Source organism: Rhamphochromis longiceps, linkage group LG6, assembly GCF_057381845.1.
Source record: "Rhamphochromis longiceps isolate RC_006_pf linkage group LG6, R_longiceps_female_GT1.1, whole genome shotgun sequence".
NCBI classification, from domain to species: domain Eukaryota; kingdom Metazoa; phylum Chordata; class Actinopteri; order Cichliformes; family Cichlidae; genus Rhamphochromis; species Rhamphochromis longiceps.
The window spans coordinates 29,378,477-29,398,297 of NC_140562.1; the positions used below are offsets into that span (position 1 = coordinate 29,378,477).

The window sequence follows — 19,821 nt, forward strand, 5'->3', positions numbered from 1 at the left end:
CTCAAAATGAAATTAGTCTGTCAAAGAATAACACTTGTTTTCACTTCACAAGGTACATGCAGTCAATCAAAGTACACCAGGTTTCAAAATACTGGCTATTATTGACATTACAAAAACTGCATAGACTTTTATGTTTCAGTTTTACAGGTATTTGCATGCGAAACATGCAATCCACCATTTTGACACCAGAAATGTCTTGGTTGGTAACTGTATGTCCACATGTACAGTAATGTTCACATTCAAAAGCATTCCAGTAAAAAGCAAACAAGTTTATGTTTCTTTACTGTTTACTACAGGAGGTACAGTAGAAACACAGTATGATAGGACAGAGAAAGTTTTACAGTATTGCTTACAGTGAACAAAATATCCATGAAACACACAAGAGCATTCTGAACAAAAAAACAACAGCAAAAAGCCAAGATCAAAAGGGGGGGAGGGGGAGGGGGGCTAAAAAAAAGGCAAAAACTTTGCATCTAATCTCTGCGATCTTCAGGGTTAGGCCACATTTTTTCATCAACATCACATCTGATGTTATCCAAGTCGATGCACCTGGGATAGAACCGCCTGGTATGTCGGATCCACCCTTGGCAATCGTCAACTGTGATGTCCCTGGAGCCAGCATCCATGGCTTCGAGGAGGGACATCTGGTCATGTGGCTGATGGTCATAAACCTTCCACCTCCATGCAGAAAAGAACTCCTCTATGGGGTTGAGGAAAGGTGAATAGGGTGGAAGGAAGAGACTTACCAGTCTTGGGTGGACTTCAAACCATGTTGTTATTGCTTGCGAGTGATGGAAAGCCACATTGTCCCAGGTAATTACAAAGGTCCTCATGTTTTCACCCTCCTGACCTTGCTCTGGAACCAGGCGCTGGTGGAGATCATTGAGAAAGGCAAGCAAGCGCTCTGTATTATAGGGTCCAACCTGACATCTGTGAAGGAGTAATCCTGCATTTGCAATTGCTGCACACATGGTAATGTTTGCCCCTCTCTGTCCTGGCACATCAACTGTGGCCCTTTTTCCAATTACATTTCGTCCACGTCGACGCCTATTGGCCAGATTGAATCCTGCCTCATCGATGTATATGAATTTATGAGGGGCCTGGTTGGCCTCCAATTCCATAACTCTCTGAAACAAAGTTTATGTAAGTCATGTTATTACTGTATACCATACTGTACTGTAACCTAGTATTGTGTAGGTTACCTACTTGCAAAGTGCAAAGCTTATAGAACTGGACATTGGATTGAATATACACTATACCTGGACATATTGTCGTCGTAGCTCCTTGACCCTCTCACTGTTCCTCTCAAAGGCAACAGCGTAGAGCTGCTTCATCCGCACTCTGTGTTTGGACAATGTCCGCGTAATGGTTGTGAGGCTGATTCTATCGATATTGTCAAATATCTCATGGTCCGCCACAATTCTAGTTTGAATTTCACGCAGTTTTATTGCATTATTTGCAGTAACCATTTCTACAATGGCAAGCTCCTGTCATTACTGAGGAGCTTTCCTCTTCCCCCAGAGGGTGGAAGACATTGCATTCTTTAGAAAGACAAAAAATTCAACATATGCATTACTGTATGACCATATTGACATGTCAAGTGAGAATAGAAACAATCCATGTAAAATGCAATACTTACCTGTTGGTTTGTTGAAAGATGCGTATAATGGAGGCAACCGTTGACCGCCTCAAATTGGGCTGCACTCTTTCACCAGCCTCTCTTAGTGAAAGACCATGGTTGATTACATGGTCAATGATAGTGGCACGAATTTCATCACTGACTACTGTTCTTGCAGCCCTTGGAATGCCACCACCACGCATTCTTACACCTCTACCTTGCCCTCTCCTTGGGCCTGCTCTTCTCCCTGGGCCCCTTGCTCTTACTCTTCCTCGACCAGACATTACAGTGTTTGTCTTTTTTTTGTTTCCAAAAACATCACTCCTCAAGGTCTTGCCTTATAAACCCCACTGAGTCTAAGCCAGAATGGAAGAAGCTGTCGTTGGCCCAATTTACCCAACATAAATCAGCTGTGTGTCAATTATTCAATTGTTTGTTTATTATCAGCTGATATATATTTTTGATATTGATATTGTTTTTGTACTGATATCATTGCAGAAGCAGAGGTTTTTATACTGTATCTACGGTTTGGAATATTGTTTTTGCTATTGTGGGATGTTGTGTGTTAACATTCGTAAATACTACAAAAACAGTCCATAATTTTGTTGGGAGGTATAGCTTGTCTGTTAAGAAAATGTAAGCATTGTGGAAATGTGTTCACTGACTGCATATTGGGTGAACACGACATGAAATGTAAGAATGGTATGGCCACAACAGACCGATGCTGTGCTAATTGTGTTTAGAGTTTTGCAAATGTGACAACTGTTTGGACAAACGCTTGTTAGCGACTGGAAAAAACTGTAAGGCTTGATGCACAATGACCAGGGGCTGGTTTCATTTTGCTCAGTTTTTTTCTCTTTTTTCTCACAAATACATCTTTTTTAAAGTCTGTTTCTTGCTTTGTTTTTACCATATCTCACGTAATATCCCAGTAAATTAAAAAGACATGCTGTAAAACTAAATCAAGAAGCTCCCCAGCTCTGCTGCTTTCTTATCCCAATTCTGGCTCGAAAAACAAAGCAACATGCAAAAACACGAGGCTCCAGAACAAATTGTTGCGGCATTGCACAGCAAGCATCTGCTAAAGGCAGACAAACAAAAGTGCTTATTGTTTTAATTGCTCACCATACTGTGTTCATTCATTGCGTCAGCTCTCGTGATTTCTTTTTAAGCCACCAGAGACATTTCATTTTCAGGGATAAAGAAAAAAACTGCATGTGAGACGAGGTTTGAATCATTGTCTCCTTAAAAGTGCTAGGCGTATCTGCAGGTTGTGCAAGTGGGTAACTATTTGTGACAATGTGTTCATGAAAGGTGAAAACATTTCAATATGCCGCCCCCAAGTGGGCAAATACTGCAGCTGCTGTGTTTGCCACGTCATCCTGAGAAGTATGCTCATTTATAAGTTATACACTTTTCCTTCAGCTCTTTGTGTAGAGCAGCCTCGCCTTCACGTTTTTCTGCTCTAGATCTTCTCCTGAGTTTGCCCTGCTGGACAGAGAGGATACTATTGAAGCTGTTTGCTTCCTCGCCCAAAATATGAGTGATGCATACCGATATGCCACACATGCACTAACTTTGGCCACACACATACTTCATCATGCTCTATATTCAGATTTTAAATATTTGCATGACAGAGGATTACATCTTTAAAAGAATTCATTCACTTTATTTTCCAGCATTTATTGGTTTCCAACTTGTGTGCGAAGGCTGAGTTTAACAAGTCAGAAAGAACAACAAGTACTGCAGAGCCAGGTGGGATAAAACCCATAGCACCCAATAACTAGAGCATCAGTGAAAATGCATTTTAACGGTTCCAGGTAACACACCTCGCCATTGTTGTTCACATGGAGTCAACATGAAGTAAAAGCTTTGTTTGATTTTGCCTTTCCACACTCACTTATTGTCTCATTATGAGGGACAAATGATCCAGCGGGGATGAAGACAAACCAAGAAAAGGCCCCGCATGCACAAGATTTAATGCGAACAGGGTGTATACAAACACAGTGTATTCTTCTTCATGCTGCGTTTTATGACCAGGAGTGGTCGGTCATTTACGAGGGCAGTTTTAATGTCGCGTTGTGTAACTAGCCACATCTTTATCCTGTTATAACTTTATTAATTTGGCTTCAGCTTTCATCCAGAGTTTATAGGCCTTCGAAATGCCTGAATCTCAGAGGTTGGTCTTGTTGAACAGAGATCACCCACTGTGAGCTATGTAAACAGCTGTAAACCACACACACATACTCACACATGCTGCACGGGAAAGAAACACTGACTCCTCAGGACCTGGGGGGGGGGGGGGGGGGAAGAAAAGAAAAGACGCTCAACCAAAAGCTGAACCTCAAAGGAAGAATTTGCAAATATCATGTAATACTTCTATAAGATCACCAAATAAAGAAACCAAACACTGCAAATCAGGGAAGGAAAGTATGACATGTTTGTTTCAAAGTTGGGCTTCAAATTCAAGGGGAAAAAAAGAGTATTTGATTTGAAACGAGTTCATTAGTTTCAATAAATGAAATGAAATTTTTTAAAAGTTGTGCAAATGAAACTTTCTTTTGAGTACATTTTCATTACCCTGAAAACACCTTCTTATACTGATATTAATGCCAGAGGAATTCCTGTAGCGACATCCTATAACAGCAACGCAGTCCAATTCAGTGAGCTCTTTAGTCTTTCACTAATGTTTGTAAAAGCAGACTAAAAACACCTGAATTCAAAGATTGAGAGGTGTGGCCCATTACTTTTATCCATGTAGTGTAAGTTCTCAACAATAAAAATTTTAGAGTATTTTTAGTGGCTATTAAATAATGCAAAGAAATGACTTTATACTTGGAACCAGTATTTTGTTCCTCTGTATGTAAAACCTGTTTCATTCCCTCCCCTCAACACCTTCCTAACAGACACACATTTACTGGACATGTTTTGACAGGTGGTCATCACTGGTTTATACTGTAGGCTGTAATTGCAGTCTGCACGAACAGCAGAAGAGATGGAAAGAGAGCAAGTGTTAGTGAGTACGTGGCTGTCTTTGTGTTATGAATATAACAAGATGACAGACAAGAAAGACCAAACACACACACACAGGAAATTTAGAAAGAGCAACTGAACATGAATCACAGACAGAATAAGTATTATTTCAGTCACAGCCAACACAGTTGTCAGTGAGTGCCATGACCAAAACCCTTTTCATTCCCTTCTGTCTATTTCATAAACTAACTTCTTTATTCCCAGCACATCTGGCAGACAGATGTCTATCTTGTCTTACGTCTCTTATTTTCTCTCCCTCGCTCCTTCTTTTCCCTTTGGGCAGGCCTGGTGTTAATCGCTCTCTCCTCCACCTGGCAAGACCACCCACATACTGAGCAGTGATGCTCAGGCCACCAGCAGAGTATGTGTGTGTGTGAGTGCATTATAAATTCATACACAAGAACATCACTTGAACTTACTTGAACTTACACAGGAGCAACAGTAACAGGAAATAGCCAAAAACTAAATTATTTGTGTGGAGATTTCACCAGTTTCAAAACTCAAATCCCCCCCAATGTAAATATTGAAGAAGAAATAAAAAACAGCTGTAATATATTCTGCCCTAAAATTGAGTGAAAGCATATGAATATGGATTTGAAATGTTTTAAAGGAAATAGGGATGCCCAGCTATGATAAAAAATAAGAAAAGAAAAAAATAAGGATATGCGAGAAAAAAGAAATGGGCAAAATGCCCTTTTAATTATTTAAGCCAGAGTCATGGAAATCTATGCATTTGCTGCCATCTAGTGGTCAAGAGACCAAAGCAGAGACAATAATACTGTTATTGTACTCAAGTATTTTCTAATTAATTCTAAGTAATTTCACTTTTTGTTTTTAATCCAGCTCAGTTTTAGTTAGTGCAGTGACAGTTTGCTTGTTTCAGTTTCATATTTCAGTTTTGAAAATGTTTAGTAGTTTACAGGGTTCATAACTACGCTGATAATGAGCCTCATCCTCCTTTTGTTCGGACTTTTCCATGGTCATCCACCCGCGTGTACACATTACATCAGAAGAGACACCACAACACAGAGTTAACACTGCATTACAATAAGAAAAAAAAGACCTGGTGCTGAAAACCCCCCCGGAGGGAATAAGATTAGTGCTGTTAAAGTCAATGAGGTGTCAAAATAGGCTAGCTGTTCTGCAGACCCTGTTCACACAACATAGCTGACTGAAGAAAAATGTAAAATATTATTTACCTTACCATAAACTGACTTTAATATTGTTTAATTTGATTTTAAATAATATGCTCAACTGTGTGCCAAAACTGGGGATCAAGCTGTAACGTAACTACAATTCAACTCATGAGTCTTACTCTAATCGGTGTAACGTTTTCTAACTTGGAGACCCAAAACAGGCTATGTTAGCTTAACTTTAACAGCAATGAGTAAAGGAATTGGGGGTCGGACCCTTCGTGTTTTCAGCCTAAGAGAGATATCAAGGCACAGATAACTTAACCACCTCAACTGCTATACCAAAATAAATCCTTGAGGGTTTTATTTATGTTGTTTTTAGCCTGTTTGAGCTTCAGTCAGTTTTAGCTAATATGCCTGTTAGCTAATGCACTATAAGCTAACAGGAAGTTCGTAGGATCCAGTGCAGGTCATCTACCCCCGAGCAGGACAACCAGAATGTCCCCAGGGTGTAATTACAGACAACCCCAGGTAAGTGCTTTTAATACTTTGGCAAATTGCGGGTCAAAATAAGCATTGGTGGTCGAATGCTGTTCTCCAGAGAGAGAATATTTGTTTGGTGTCTTGTTGTGCTTGCTATGCATCGCTGACTCGTTTCTTCTTTCTGCATCAAGTAAGGAATGTAGTGAAAGTTCCCAAGAGGTTAAAAACACCACTGAAAAAATGCCATCAGACCTGAGTTGGGACTTCTGGACCAAGAGAGTGGATGGGAGCATGTGTTTAACAAGTAAGAGAATAACGTCCCCCAAAATGTTTAAACTTCAAACCTCATGCATACATTAGTGATGGGCAGATGAAGCACTGAAGCTTTTCATCCAATTGGTTCACCCCAGCGCAAAGCTTCTTGAAGCTTCATTTGCTCTAGTAGGACACCTACTGGACGTAAAAATATTAGTTGGCATGAATTTGAAGAGTGTGGCCTTTTGCACACAGCCTGTAAATGTCAACAACAAAAGGAGTGTGTAAAACATGTATATTGTAGTGATGCAGTATACTGTGTATATTTATACTGGCAGTATGGAAAATGATTATTTGGAAATGCTTAAAATGGAAATGATCATTTACTGTGAGGTGAGGTGTGGTTGGGGTGTGGACAGTGGTTGTGCTTTTGTAACGTTGAGGTATGGACAGCTACACACTGAGGCGTCAGTCCTGCCCATATTTTATTCAGTAAAAACTAAATTTTCACTGCTTTTATGACCTTTTTAGTGGGGAGAACATAGCTAGGATTTAATGATTTAACAAATCTTATAAATCCTTTGTCCTCCACAATGCTAAATGGCTGGGAGTCCTCAATCACCATGCTAACCAGGTCTTCATCTATTTGAGATTGTTCTCCTGAGGAAAGACAATAAAAACAAAGCACAAATATAAATATCACACACGTAACTTATTACAGTTGTATAATATTGTTATATCATTTAGTAACATTACGGCATGCTATTATTATCATGGCATTTGATGGCTCACCTGGTCTTGCTCCACAATCGGTGTTCCCCTTATTCTCATGCAAAGCTCTGTAGTGCCTAAGCATGGATGAGGTGTTGTTGTTATATCCCAGCTCCCTGGCACATAGCAAACACTTCACCTTGTACAAAAGTAAATACAGCTTAACTTAAATTGTATTGCACCATCAGTATTATGAAAATACATCTTCTGTAGAAATACCTTGTTGGGAGGAATAAGATCAAAATGTTCCCACACAGGGGAGGACATCCTCCTCTTCTTAGCTGGCTCCATTCTCTCCTGAGTTTCTCTCCTCACTCTCATAAACCTCCAAACTGCCTCCCAGCTGTCTCCAACTCTCACTAACCGCAGCTCTCCATCAAACACCCACATTTTGATTGAAGTCTGAGGGGTTTGTATCGCTGTCACATCTCGCAGCAAAGTTCGAACCACTTCATGAACCAGTCACGTGGTACAGCCGGGCAGCGAGGCTTCGGACGTCATCATTTTCAGCTCCTCCCATAAATGAAGCAAGCCTCGATACGCTCATCGCGGAAACGCCCCCTCCATTACTCGACACAAGCTTCGGAGCCTCAATACAGAACGTCACATCACTAGCATACATGCACATCCAGTGCTCAGCGTCTAATTGTGTGTTTGTGTTTTTACCTTTTTGCAGTAGCGTAGTGAAACATTTGGGCGGTGGATAAATAATGGAAAATAAAATTCAGACCAGAGATGGCTTCAGGTGAGTACACGTGGTGCACAAGGACCAAAGCTCACCTTCTCAACCTGGACAAAATGAATTATTTTACACTGATACTGTAAACTTTTGTTTGTGTGTCAGGTTTCCATACATCGGAAACAGCTGCTGCATCTGTAATTCTGTCCATCCTGAGGAGAGTCCACACTCTACATCAGATCCTTGGCTCACCTATAATGACGCACAGGTGCTGCACACAACTGGATCTGCAGCTTGTGAGGAACAGCAGCACTCAGCCTACATGCTGTTTCACAAGAGAAACGTAAGAAGACACAGCATCTCATCCTGAAGTGAGAGAATGGCACGCCAGCTGCAGCCTAATCCAATCTCTCTTCTTTTCTTTTTTCGGTGCCCAGACATCCTTCAGTTTCATCATGTCATCCCTAACAATAGCTGTAGAGTTGGATGGAGGATGAAGACAGCAGAGAGCAAAAGAAACAGGTAAGAGCAGACAGGTAGTCAGAGTTAAGAAAAACTTTTAAAGCCAGTGTAGCTTCTGTTTTGAACACATTTATTGATGACAATTTTACATAAATAAGCAGTGTGTTATACTGTTATCAGATGTGGAGTCTCACTAACCACTTTAATAGTGACTTGTGTCCCAAATACTGTTTATTTGTCTTAGTTACAGATAGTGAAATAAAATGGGAAATGATTGTTTCATAATTGTATACTCAGCTTGGTCGAGAACGAGGGGCAGGATTTTGAATTGATGCCATTGGTGCATCTACTAAAGTTCTGGGGTCAGTTTGAATATCAGTGACTTTGACCTTGAGTTCAAGTTTTCTGAAAATGTTGTGAATGCTACAACTCTGTGACGAGAAGTAAGTCTCCTAGGTCTTTAAATTTGTATATAGGTGCATCTACTAGGAAGCTGAAGGGTTGCACTGTGGGCCATCTGTAGAGGTGTAGAGTCAACAACCTGTCTCTGAATGTGGACAAAACAAAAGAGATCGTTGACTTCAGGAGAGCACAGTGAGATCACTGCCCACTTAACATGAATGGATCTTCTGTGGAGGTCGTCAAGAGCACCAGATTTCTTGGTGTCCACCTGGCGGAGAACCACTCCTGCTCCCTCAACACCAGCTCCATAACCAAGAAGGCCCAGCAGCATCTCTACTTCATGCAGAAGCTGAGGAAAGCCCATCTCCCACCATCCATTCTCACCACCTTTTACAGTGGGACTAATGAGAGCATCCTAAGTAGCTGCATCACTGTCTGGTATGGTAACTGCAGCATATTGGATCGCAGTACCCTACAACGGATTGTGAGAGCAGCTAAGAAGGTCATTGGAGCCCCTCTCCCCTCCTTATAACACCCGCTTGCTAGAGGACCCCACACAGCCTTCAAACACACTCTTCACCCTGCTGCCTTCTGGAAAGAGGTCCCACAACATCCGGGCCCTCGCTACCAAACTACGGAAAAGTTTCTTCCCACAAGCCGTCAGACCCCTGAACACTCAGTGACTGCACTGGCACACGCACACCTTCACACATGTCACTACCAAGCACTTGTCTGCAGTATCTCACACTCATACACATACATACAGACACCAAGTTACTTTTGCACAATACTCAGCATTTTGCACATTTCCATTGTCTTGTGTCTGTTTCGTCCTGTTCTGTCACGTTTTGCACTGTTTTGTCTTGTTTATTTTTGCAATTTATGCACACTGCACTTTATGTAGTCCTGGGTTTGTCCGTATATGTCATATATAGCACCAGGGTCTCGGAGGAACGCTGTCTCATTTCACTCTGTACAGCACCTCTGCACGTGGTTAAAATGACAATAAAAGCCACTTGACTTGACCTGTTTTGTGTAGCAGTTGCTTGGAGACGAGCACCATGCAGTTCAAATGAGCATACATTCCAAAATATGCAAATTTGCCCCATACATCATAATGATGATGTTTGCTGTTCAGGGTATGAACGTTCTATGCTGAAAGTTTATAAATATACAACCTTTGACTGCTTGTTTTCAGTTGAACTTTTGCAAAGCTGAGGAGATTTTGGCTGCGATCACATCAAGTCCAAAGATGTTTAAACTTCTTTTTCACAGAAAGGTAAGTTTGAAGAGACTCGCAGCACATTTCTATGAATATTTTCTTATGGTAAACAAGCATTTTTGAAACTTTTAAGGAAGCTTCTTGGATGATTTCTGTAAAAACTGAATTTTGAATCCAAATGAAGGATTTTGTATTTTCATACCATATACTTTGTTTTATGCCATTACTGATGTTGGTTTTCTTGTTTCTAAACAGAAATCACACAAACAAAACGTGGCAGAGAAGGAAATTCCTTCTACGTCTCATCAGAGGTAAAGAAATGCGCCAGTCTTTAATGCTGCTGGAGATATTTATAGCAGTGGTTGAGTTGGAGCTCTTTTATTTCCCTTTTATTGGTGTTTTGTATTTACATCTTTTTTACTACTTCTAGTCTTGTCTATAATTTATATTGATTCAGAGATTAGCGTTTGAAAATGTAGAGTGTAAATGTACAAAATACATGATTTTGTTCCATTACAGTTATTAATTTTTATCTGCAATCTCCAGCATGTACTCCTTGTTAAAAATTTGCACTTTGAAAAATAACATTTACACTTTTGTCCTCATCAGCATCCCGGATGCTCCTGTTACTGAAAATGGTCAAAAGAAGAGAAAATGGAGACACCTCTGCTGTTCCTCGGTTTGCTTTTACACAAAACATATGAAATGCACATTCTCTTTAAATTGCACTTGTTAATTTAAAGTGACTTTACTTTTTTAATAAACGTATGTTTGTTCGTCCTCTGCAGCAAACTGACAGCGATGCAGAGGCAGAGAGCAACACTGTGAAGACACAAAAAAAGTGTCGCTGGTTTCTTTTTAAATTCTGGAAGGTATGTTTTATGGAAAGAGTCACTGTCATCAAGCATTTACTCATCACAGTTAAATGAGAAGAATTAAGAGCAATTTAGCACACAGCCATGTCCTCAAATTAAGTTCAAAGATGTTTAAACGTTTTTTTTTCACAGAAAGGTAAGTTCGAAGAGACTTGCAGGATGTTTCTCTAAATATTTTTTATGGTGAATAAGCATTTTTGAAGCTTCATGGATGATTTCTGTAAAAACTGAATTTTGATCAGAACCAAATGAAGGATTTTGTATCTCATAGGACAAACTTTAAAACTCAATTTAAGGCATGAATAAATTGTTTTTATTTTATTTAAAGATATTCCTATATCTGCTTCATGAGCTGACAGCTCACTAAAGTGATAAATAATATGAAATAATACCAAATTTTCTAACTGGACACTTTTCATGGAGAGACCCACTTGGTATGTTTGTTTTATGCCATTACTGATGTTGGTTTTCTTGTTTCTAAACAGAAATTACACAAACAAAACGTGGCAGAGAAGGAAATTCCTTCTACGTCTCATCAGAGGTAAAGAAATGCGCCAGTCTTTAATGCTGCTGGAGATATTTATAGCAGTGGTTGAGTTGGAGCTCTTTTATTTCCCTTTTATTGGCATTTTTCTTCCACCTTGTGTATTTACATCTTTTTTACTCCTTCTAGTCTTGTCTATTATTTATATGGATGCAGAGATTAGCGTTTGAAAATGTAGAGTGTAAATGTATAAAATACATGATTTTGTTCATGTTGGTATTCCATTACAGTTATTCACTTTTATTAGCAATCTGTATTAGCAAAATGTACTCCTTCTTATAAATTTCCACAACATTTACACTTTTGTCCTCATCAGCATCCCGGATGCTTCTGTTGCTGCCACACCAGCTAACCCTGAAAATGGCCAAAAGAAGAGAAAATGGAGACACATCTTCTGCTGTTCCTCGGTTTGCTTTTACACAAAACATATGAAATACACATTCTCTTTAAAATGTACTTTTTAATAAACTTATGTTTGTTCGTCCTCTGCAGCAAACTGACAGCGATGCAGAGGCAGAGAGCAACACTGTGAAGACTCTTTTTAAATCCGGGAAGGTATGTTTTATGGAAAGAGTCACTGTCATCAAGCATTTACTCATCACAGTTAAATGAGAGCAATTAAGAGCAATGAGGCACACAGCTATGTCCTATATATTTATATCAGGTAAGAAGCACCACGGAAACGATCCCAGCAGACCTGAGTTGGGACACTTGGATTATGGAGCTTCTGGACCAAGAGAGTGGATGGGAGCATGTGTTTAACAGGTAAGAGAAAGACGTCCTCCAAAATGTTTCAACTTCAAAGCTCATGCATCCATGCACATACACTGCTCAGCATCCTGACATCTTTCCTAATTTTGTGTTTGTGTTTTTACCTTTTTGGAGCAGTGTAGCATGCGGTGGAGAAATAATAGACAGTCAAACTGGGACTATAGACTGCTTCGGGTGAGTACACGTGGTGCACAAAGACCAAAGCTCACTTTGTCAAAGTGGAGAAAATGAATTCTTTTACACTGATACTGTAAACGTTGTGCGTGTGTGTCAGGTTTCCAAACATCGGAAACACCTGCTACATGAACTCCTGCCTGCAGAGCCTCCTCAACATTGAGGAGTTCATAAGAGACATCAGGCGTCAGGAGGTTTTGTGGAGCACAGATCCAGAAGCTCAGCTCTTAAGGTGCGCTACGTCAACCTTCTACTTTCTTCAAAAACCTGAAGAACAAAGAGATCTAACAGCAGAAATGTCTGTTTACCCTTTCCTTTCTACAGAAGGCTCATTGATGTCAGGGACTGTCATGAGTCAACAGATTATGGCCTTAAAGATCACCACCTAAGAGCTTTTAAGAAGGCATTCAGCAGTCAAGCTCCTGAATACACCGGCAGTGCACAGAAAGTGCGTCAGCTATTTGGACATTTTGTTTTTTTGCTTTACCTTCTGATTTTGATGTACTGTTTTAAATCTCTCTGCTTTTCTTTCAGGACGCTCATGAATTCCTAACATTGTTCCTCAATGAGGTCAAAAGGCTCGCACCTCACCTGGAGAGGAACGCAGCTCTCCTGGGCCAAAGTTATACCTGCCCAGTAGAAGAGCATCACATTTTTAAAATGGAAAACATGAGGACATGCAAGAGGTAAGCCTGTCTTTCAGAAACGCAGAGCTGGTTGCAATATTTTCATATACCTCTTTTCCACCTACCTGATCTTTACTTTAACTACGTTACTCCTGAAATGTGTAGCTGTGGTCACCAATCATCACAGCACGAGGACTTCACCAGCTTGTCTCTTGACCTTGTTCCAGAGGGGTCTATTATAAACATGTTAGAGACATACTTGAAGGTAAGATCACAAATTCCAATAGAGTTGTAGTGTCAGCGATCTTAACACACCTTTTTTGTTAGTGTTTGTGCGTATGTGTGTGTGCATATGTTGAGATTTCTTTCTACCATAAAGCCTGTTTTCTCTGTGCTGTTGTTCAGGAACAAGAAATAGAATTTCGCTGTGATTGTGGAGGGACGGCCTCAGAACTGAAGTCGTCTTTTGATACACTGCCAAGGTGAGTAAGGTCACATCAGAAGTGATCGACTGACCAGGTTTCCAAACTGTGGCGCATCAAATATCAGAGTTTTTCGAGACAATACTTGAGCAGTCGTTTTCTCCCATCTTCTGTTTGTGTTTGACACTCATTCTTCTTATTTTCTACCTTGTTTGTGTTTTTTTTCTTCTTTTCTGCCAGAGTCCTGATCTTGCATCTGAAGAGGTTTGGCTTTACACAAACCTACAACATTAAGAAGGTGGATGACCCCGTCAGGCTGCAGAGGGACTTGGTGGTGCCATCCAATCAGGTAAAAACAGACTGCAGAACGTCTCAGGCTACGTCCACACTAGCCCTGATAGATTTGAAAACTCCGTGTCCACACTAGTGTTTTCAGTCATTTTCAAATAGTTGTGCGTCTGCATTGAAACGGCCGAAAACGCTTACGTTCCAGTCCTGCGCATGCGCAAAAGTGAGTGAGGATTACAGAATTTGAAGAAAAGCTATCCGGAGCATGTACAAACTGATATTAATCTTTTTTAGGGCTGTCAAAGTTGAGAGCAATCAAAACAACTGCTGTAAAATGCACTCGGCTATCTTTGTTTAATTGCTCACATGACTGCATCACATGACTAAAATGCATCATCGTTTTAGAAAGTCTGCGTTTTCGAGAGCGTTTTCAAGATGCTGTGTTTTTCCTTGAGGAAAACGCCGTCTCAGTGTGGACGGGAGGTCAAAGCGGAGAGAAAACGATGTGTTTTCAAACGAAAACGCATTAGTGTGGACGTAGCCTCAGCAAATCAGCTTAATTATGGCTCTGATGTGAGACTTTATGAAACTAACACTCTTTGGATTTGTTCCTTCTCAGGGTGGTGGCTGTTATAGTCTTGTCAGCATCATCAGTCATTATGGAGGCACAGAATCAGGTAAAACAACAGACTTGTTACAAACAGAAAATGAAAACTTTCTACTTTTCAGTGAAGGACTCACACACAAAAGCTTTTGATGTTCTAAGAAGCACTAAGTCAAAATCACTGTTTGCTTGAATCAGCTGACTTCCAGAAGTTGGATTCATTTGTCTTAATGTGATTTCAGGACACTACATCTGTAGTTCTGTCCATCCTGAGGAGAGTCAGCACTCTACATCAGATCGCTGGCTCACCTATAATGACGCACAGGTGCTCCACACAACCGGATCGGCAGCTTGTGAGGAACAGCAGCACTCGGCCTACATGCTGTTTTACAAGAGAAACGTAAGAAGACACAGCATCTCATCCTGAAGTGAGAGAATTTTTAAATGTCCTGTTACCTTGTTAACCAGTTTTGTCTTCATTCTCAGTTCTGAAACAGGAAATGGAAGGAAGGTCATCATCATGCTGAGAAGAAACAACACTCGTCCCAGCCCACCATCGCACACTGGAGGACAAGTACTGGTAAGTATTGCCCTCAGGAGGAAGGGTCCTCCCAGAGAGCCTGGTCCTCCCAAGATTTCTTCCTCCAGGAGGGAGTTTTTTCTTGCCACCGTCGCCCCACATTCACTGGTCTCATCAGCAGGGACATTTTTAACATCCTAAGACCTGAACTCTTTCATGGCATGCATTTTTAATTTCTCTGTGCCATTTGGGTTGATTGGGATCCGATGAATGTGAAAACAAAGACATCAGATTCGGACTATCTTTTTTTTGTTTCTCAAAAAAATGAGATCCACATATGAGGACATTCATTTTAAAGTTCGATTGAACAGGGGCAGTGTAATGTCCTCCCTCATAAGTGGATATCAGGTTTTTGAAGAGCAAAATTTTGTATTTTGGTCTCATAAATGTTATGTCCACATATGTGGACACCAGGTCCTAGGAGGTTAAAACAAAATCTACTAGTAGTGCAGCACTACTAGAGATCGTCCTTTTCTAGACCAGTGTTTGGCTTGCTCTCTGGAACAACAAATTAGTGCTGTCAGCGTTAACGTCATTTTAACTAATGACGTTTACGCTGACAGCACTAATTTGTTGTTATTATTATTAATATTATTATTAATTTATTTGTAAAATAAATTAAATTTAAAAAAACAAAGAAACAATTTGATTCTTTATGTTATTTTGTTTTATTAAAATCAAAATAACAACAAAACAAAAATAACTAATAAAAAAAATATTAAAAGTATTCAGCAGTGTTTTGTGAAATTTGTAATGAGCCTTAGTTAAGTTGATGTCACAGAAGTTTCTGAATCATTTAGATTGTTCAACAAACTGATTCACTCAGGTAAAGATGGTAAGCTGGAGCAATGGTACGCTTGGAGTTCAGTTTAAGTTTTCAGACAAACATTCACTCGATCAGTTGCAGCTTCTGCTTTTAAATAAATGATTTAGCTGCAAATGTTTAGCTGCAGGTAGCAAAGTCCAAAAGTGACAACATTTCCACTGCAGTCTCTCCAGAAATGGCTTATAAACTTTTGACCAAATTAGACATTTATCCTTGGATCATTGACAACCCTGTAGGGTGAAAATCTTTAATTGTACCTTTTATAACATTTTAACAAGTTACTGTCTCCTGCTGCATGTTTCCTGTTTTGGCTGAACTTCATCAGCTCAAAAAACTCACCGTGCTGTGGTGTACTAAATGACCTCATGTACAGGACACACTGAAGGCCGGTTTGCAACGTTTAATCAACAAAGTCAAGATCAGTTAACAACAACCGGACCCAGTGTTGTATATTTGTTTCCCAAAAGATTGAAATAGTGGAGAGAAATCAGGTTCTGAAACCATCCAGAAGACAAAGTCTCCAACTGGTTTGTGGAAGTCCAGTTTCTCCAAATTAATCAGCGGGTGAAATGTCTCTTCATGGATGGTTTTGATTCTGTTGTTGTTCACGAACAAAGCCCTCAAAGCAGCATATGAAAGAAAGTCATCTTTCATTGTTGTCTCCAGCGTGTTAAAAGAGAGATCGAGCTCAGTGATGAGTTTTGAAGCGGCTGCAGGGACTTCTCAAAGGTTTTGGCTCAAACAGTCGCAGGATGTTGTTCACAGTGGTGACACTGTTGACTGGTGATTGACAAGCACTGAGATACTAACATGACAAACACAAGAAACATCATGACTTATTCTCCTGAGTGCCTGCAAAACACAAACACAAAATCAAACTCAAAGCTTTTCTCTCAGGTGCTGGTGTGGCACAATCTAATGATAAGAAAGGTCATGCTAACAGCTTTTGGAGCACAGCTGCACAAAATAACAGCTTTTGGAGCACAAAATGCATTACAGGTAAACCCAGTACCCAAACATGTTAACAAGGATAAAGAAAAAACCTGAAACAAAAGCAGGTAGTGTGGTGATTTATGTTGTGAGGATGCTTTCACTCCCATCAAAGTCGCCCAGTGTTGAGAACCCAAATGAGCCCAAAAACCTCAAGTGGCTGCAACCAACAGCGAACGTCAAGAAGTGGATACTTGCATGTTGAGCCAGAAACATGCAGAAAACCCAAAAGAGGCAAGACAGCACACCTTGGTGCCACTCAGGCAGTACGAACACCTGGAAAGAGGAGCCCACAGTTCAGACCCAAGGACACCAGCCAGCCAGTTATAAGTCTAGTTTTAATTTTCATTTTAGTTAGTGTTATGGCCTGTCTAAGGGTGGCCAGACCATAATATAAGGGTGATCCACCCCTGTCTGACCCTAAGCAGCACATCACACAACCAGTACAATTTTGACGGTGATTTTTTTTCACAGTGATTGAATTCTAACAAAGGAAAGGAGCGAACTACAGCTTCGGGGTGGACCCCAAAACAACAAACAAAAGGGACCGTATCTAAAGGATGTACAAAACTTATTTATGAAAAGAATAAAACCAAATGACAATGTCTTATCTCCCTAACTAACAAAAACATGAGAAAAGGGTAATCGAATAGAGTGAACCATAGACTGTATAAAAGATAGGACCATTGCAACTTTACTGCAGCACTTCACCCTTTCACATAGTCCCAGCTCTTCTCTGTCATGTTTTATGGTGCTGCAAATGTCTTCAGTTGGTGAAAGGTTTGGGCTGCTGGTGTCTTGTTGTGCTTGCTATGCATCCCTGACTCGTTTCTTCTTTCTGCATCAAGTAAGGAATGTAGTGAAAGTTCCCAAGAGGTTAAAAACACCACTGAAAAAATGCCATCAGACCTGAGTTGGGACACTTGGATTATGGAGCTTCTGGACCAAGAGAGTGGATGGGAGCATGTGTTTAACAAGTAAGAGTATAACGTCCCCCAAAATGTCCCTAACTAACAAAAACATGAGAAAAGGGTAATCAAATAAAAAGGCAGTCCACCCCTACATGCTCCTGTATAAAGAAACAGGTAACACAAAGCCTGCTGGTTGAGGTCCATGGCGGTGTCATCTTATATGTTGTCTCCAGGTCAAGGAGACAACATACAGTGGGGCAAAAAAGTATTTAGTCAGCCACCGATTGTGCAAGTTCCCCCACCTAAAATGATGACAGAGGTCAGTAATTTGCACCAGAGGTACACTTCAACTGTGAGAGACAGAATGTGAAAAAAAAAATCCATGAATCCACATGGTAGGATTTGTAAAGAATTTATTCGTAAATCAGGGTGGAAAATAAGTATTTGGTCAATAACAAAAATACAACTCAATACTTTGTAACATAACCTTTGTTGGCAATAACAGAGGTCAAACGTTTACTATAGGTCTTTACCAGGTTTGCACACACAGTAGCTGGTATTTTGGCCCATTCCTCCATGCAGATCTTCTCGAGAGCAGTGATGTTTTGGGGCTGTCACCGAGCAACACGGACTTTCAACTCCCGCCACAGATTTTCTATGGGGTTGAGGTCTGGAGACTGGCTAGGCCACTCCAGGACTTTCAAATGCTTCTTACGGAGCCACTCCTTTGTTGCCCGGGCGGTGTGTTTTGGATCATTGTCATGTTGGAAGATCCAGCCTCGTTTCATCTTCAAAGTTCTCACTGATGGAAGGAGGTTTTGGCTCAAAATCTCACGATACATGGCCCCATTCATCCTGTCCTTAACACGGATCAGCCGTCCTGTCCCCTTGGCAGAAAAACAGCCCCATAGCATGACGTTTCCACCCCCATGCTTCACAGTAGGTATGGTGCTCTTGGGATGCAACTCAGTATTCTTCTTCCTCCAAACACGACGAGTTGAGTTTATACCAAAAAGTTCTACTTTGGTTTCATCTGACCACATGACATTCTCCCAATCCTCTGCTGTATCATCCATGTGCTCTCTGGCAAACTTCAGACGGGCCTGGACATGCACTGGCTTCAGCAGCGGAACACGTCTGGCACTGCGGGATTTGATTCCCTGCCGTTGTAGTGTGTTACTGATGGTGAGCTTTGTTACTTTGGTCCCAGCTCTCTGCAGGTCATTCACCAGGTCCCCCCGTGTGGTTCTGGGATCTTTGCTCACCGTTCTCATGATCATTTTGACCCCACGGGATGAGATCTTGCATGGAGCCCCAGATCGAGGGAGATTATCAGTGGTCTTGTATGTCTTCCATTTTCTGATGATTGCTCCCACAGTTGATTTTTTCACACCAAGCTGCTTGCCTATTGTAGATTCACTCTTCCCAGTCTGGTGCAGGTCTACAATACTTTTCCTGGTGTCCTTCGAAAGCTCTTTGGTCTTGGCCATGGCGGAGTTTGGAGTCTGACTGTTTGAGGCTGTGGACAGGTGTCTTTTATACAGATGATGCGTTCAAACAGGTGTCATTCATACAGGTAACGAGTGGGGGACAGAAAAGCTTCTTACAGAAGACGTTACAGGTCTGTGAGAGCCAGAGATTTTCCTTGTTTGAGGTGACCAAATACTTATTTTCCACCCTAATTTACGAATAAATTCTTTACAAATCCTACCATGTGAATTCATGGATTTTTTTTTTTCACATTCTGTCTCTCACAGTTGAAGTGTACCTCTGGTGCAAATTACTGACCTCTGTCATCATTTTAAGTGGGGGAACTTGCACAATCGGTGGCTGACTAAATACTTTTTTGCCCCACTGTAAATGATGGATTCAGGGCCTTTTACAATAATCTTTATTCTACACAAGGTAGTTTAGATGAACAGAAATTCGAAGCATTCTTTACTGATTTAAACCTGCCACAGCTTTCTACTACTGACCAGCAGATTATAGATGCTCCAATTACAGTGGAGGAGATTACCCGTGCAATTAACAGTATGCCACTTAATAAAGCTCCAGGATTAGATGGGTTACCATTGGATTTCTATAGAGCATTTGAGGATATGTTAAGTCCCCTGTTGCTCGATGTTTATAATGAGGCGTTCAAAGTACCATA

General features: G+C 40.7%; 1 protein-coding gene across 1 annotated transcript; it reads left to right on the top strand.

The window, feature by feature from the left end:
- Positions 1 to 6,212: 6,212 nt before the first annotated feature.
- Positions 6,213 to 15,451, top strand: LOC146668241 (ubiquitin carboxyl-terminal hydrolase 12-like). The gene is made up of 23 exons (XM_085410125.1): positions 6,213 to 6,315; positions 6,459 to 6,571; positions 7,970 to 8,038; positions 8,138 to 8,315; positions 8,410 to 8,494; positions 10,035 to 10,115; positions 10,314 to 10,369; positions 10,668 to 10,737; positions 10,847 to 10,930; positions 11,419 to 11,474; positions 11,794 to 11,884; positions 11,970 to 12,032; positions 12,142 to 12,242; positions 12,366 to 12,422; positions 12,523 to 12,654; positions 12,747 to 12,870; positions 12,957 to 13,108; positions 13,214 to 13,313; positions 13,454 to 13,530; positions 13,711 to 13,819; positions 14,378 to 14,435; positions 14,605 to 14,762; positions 14,849 to 15,451. The coding sequence occupies exons 5-23, from the start codon at positions 8,459 to 8,461 to the stop codon at positions 14,852 to 14,854; spliced, it is 1,611 nt and encodes a 536-aa protein (XP_085266251.1). The 5' UTR covers positions 6,213 to 6,315; positions 6,459 to 6,571; positions 7,970 to 8,038; positions 8,138 to 8,315; positions 8,410 to 8,458; the 3' UTR covers positions 14,855 to 15,451.
- Positions 15,452 to 19,821: the final 4,370 nt, after the last annotated feature.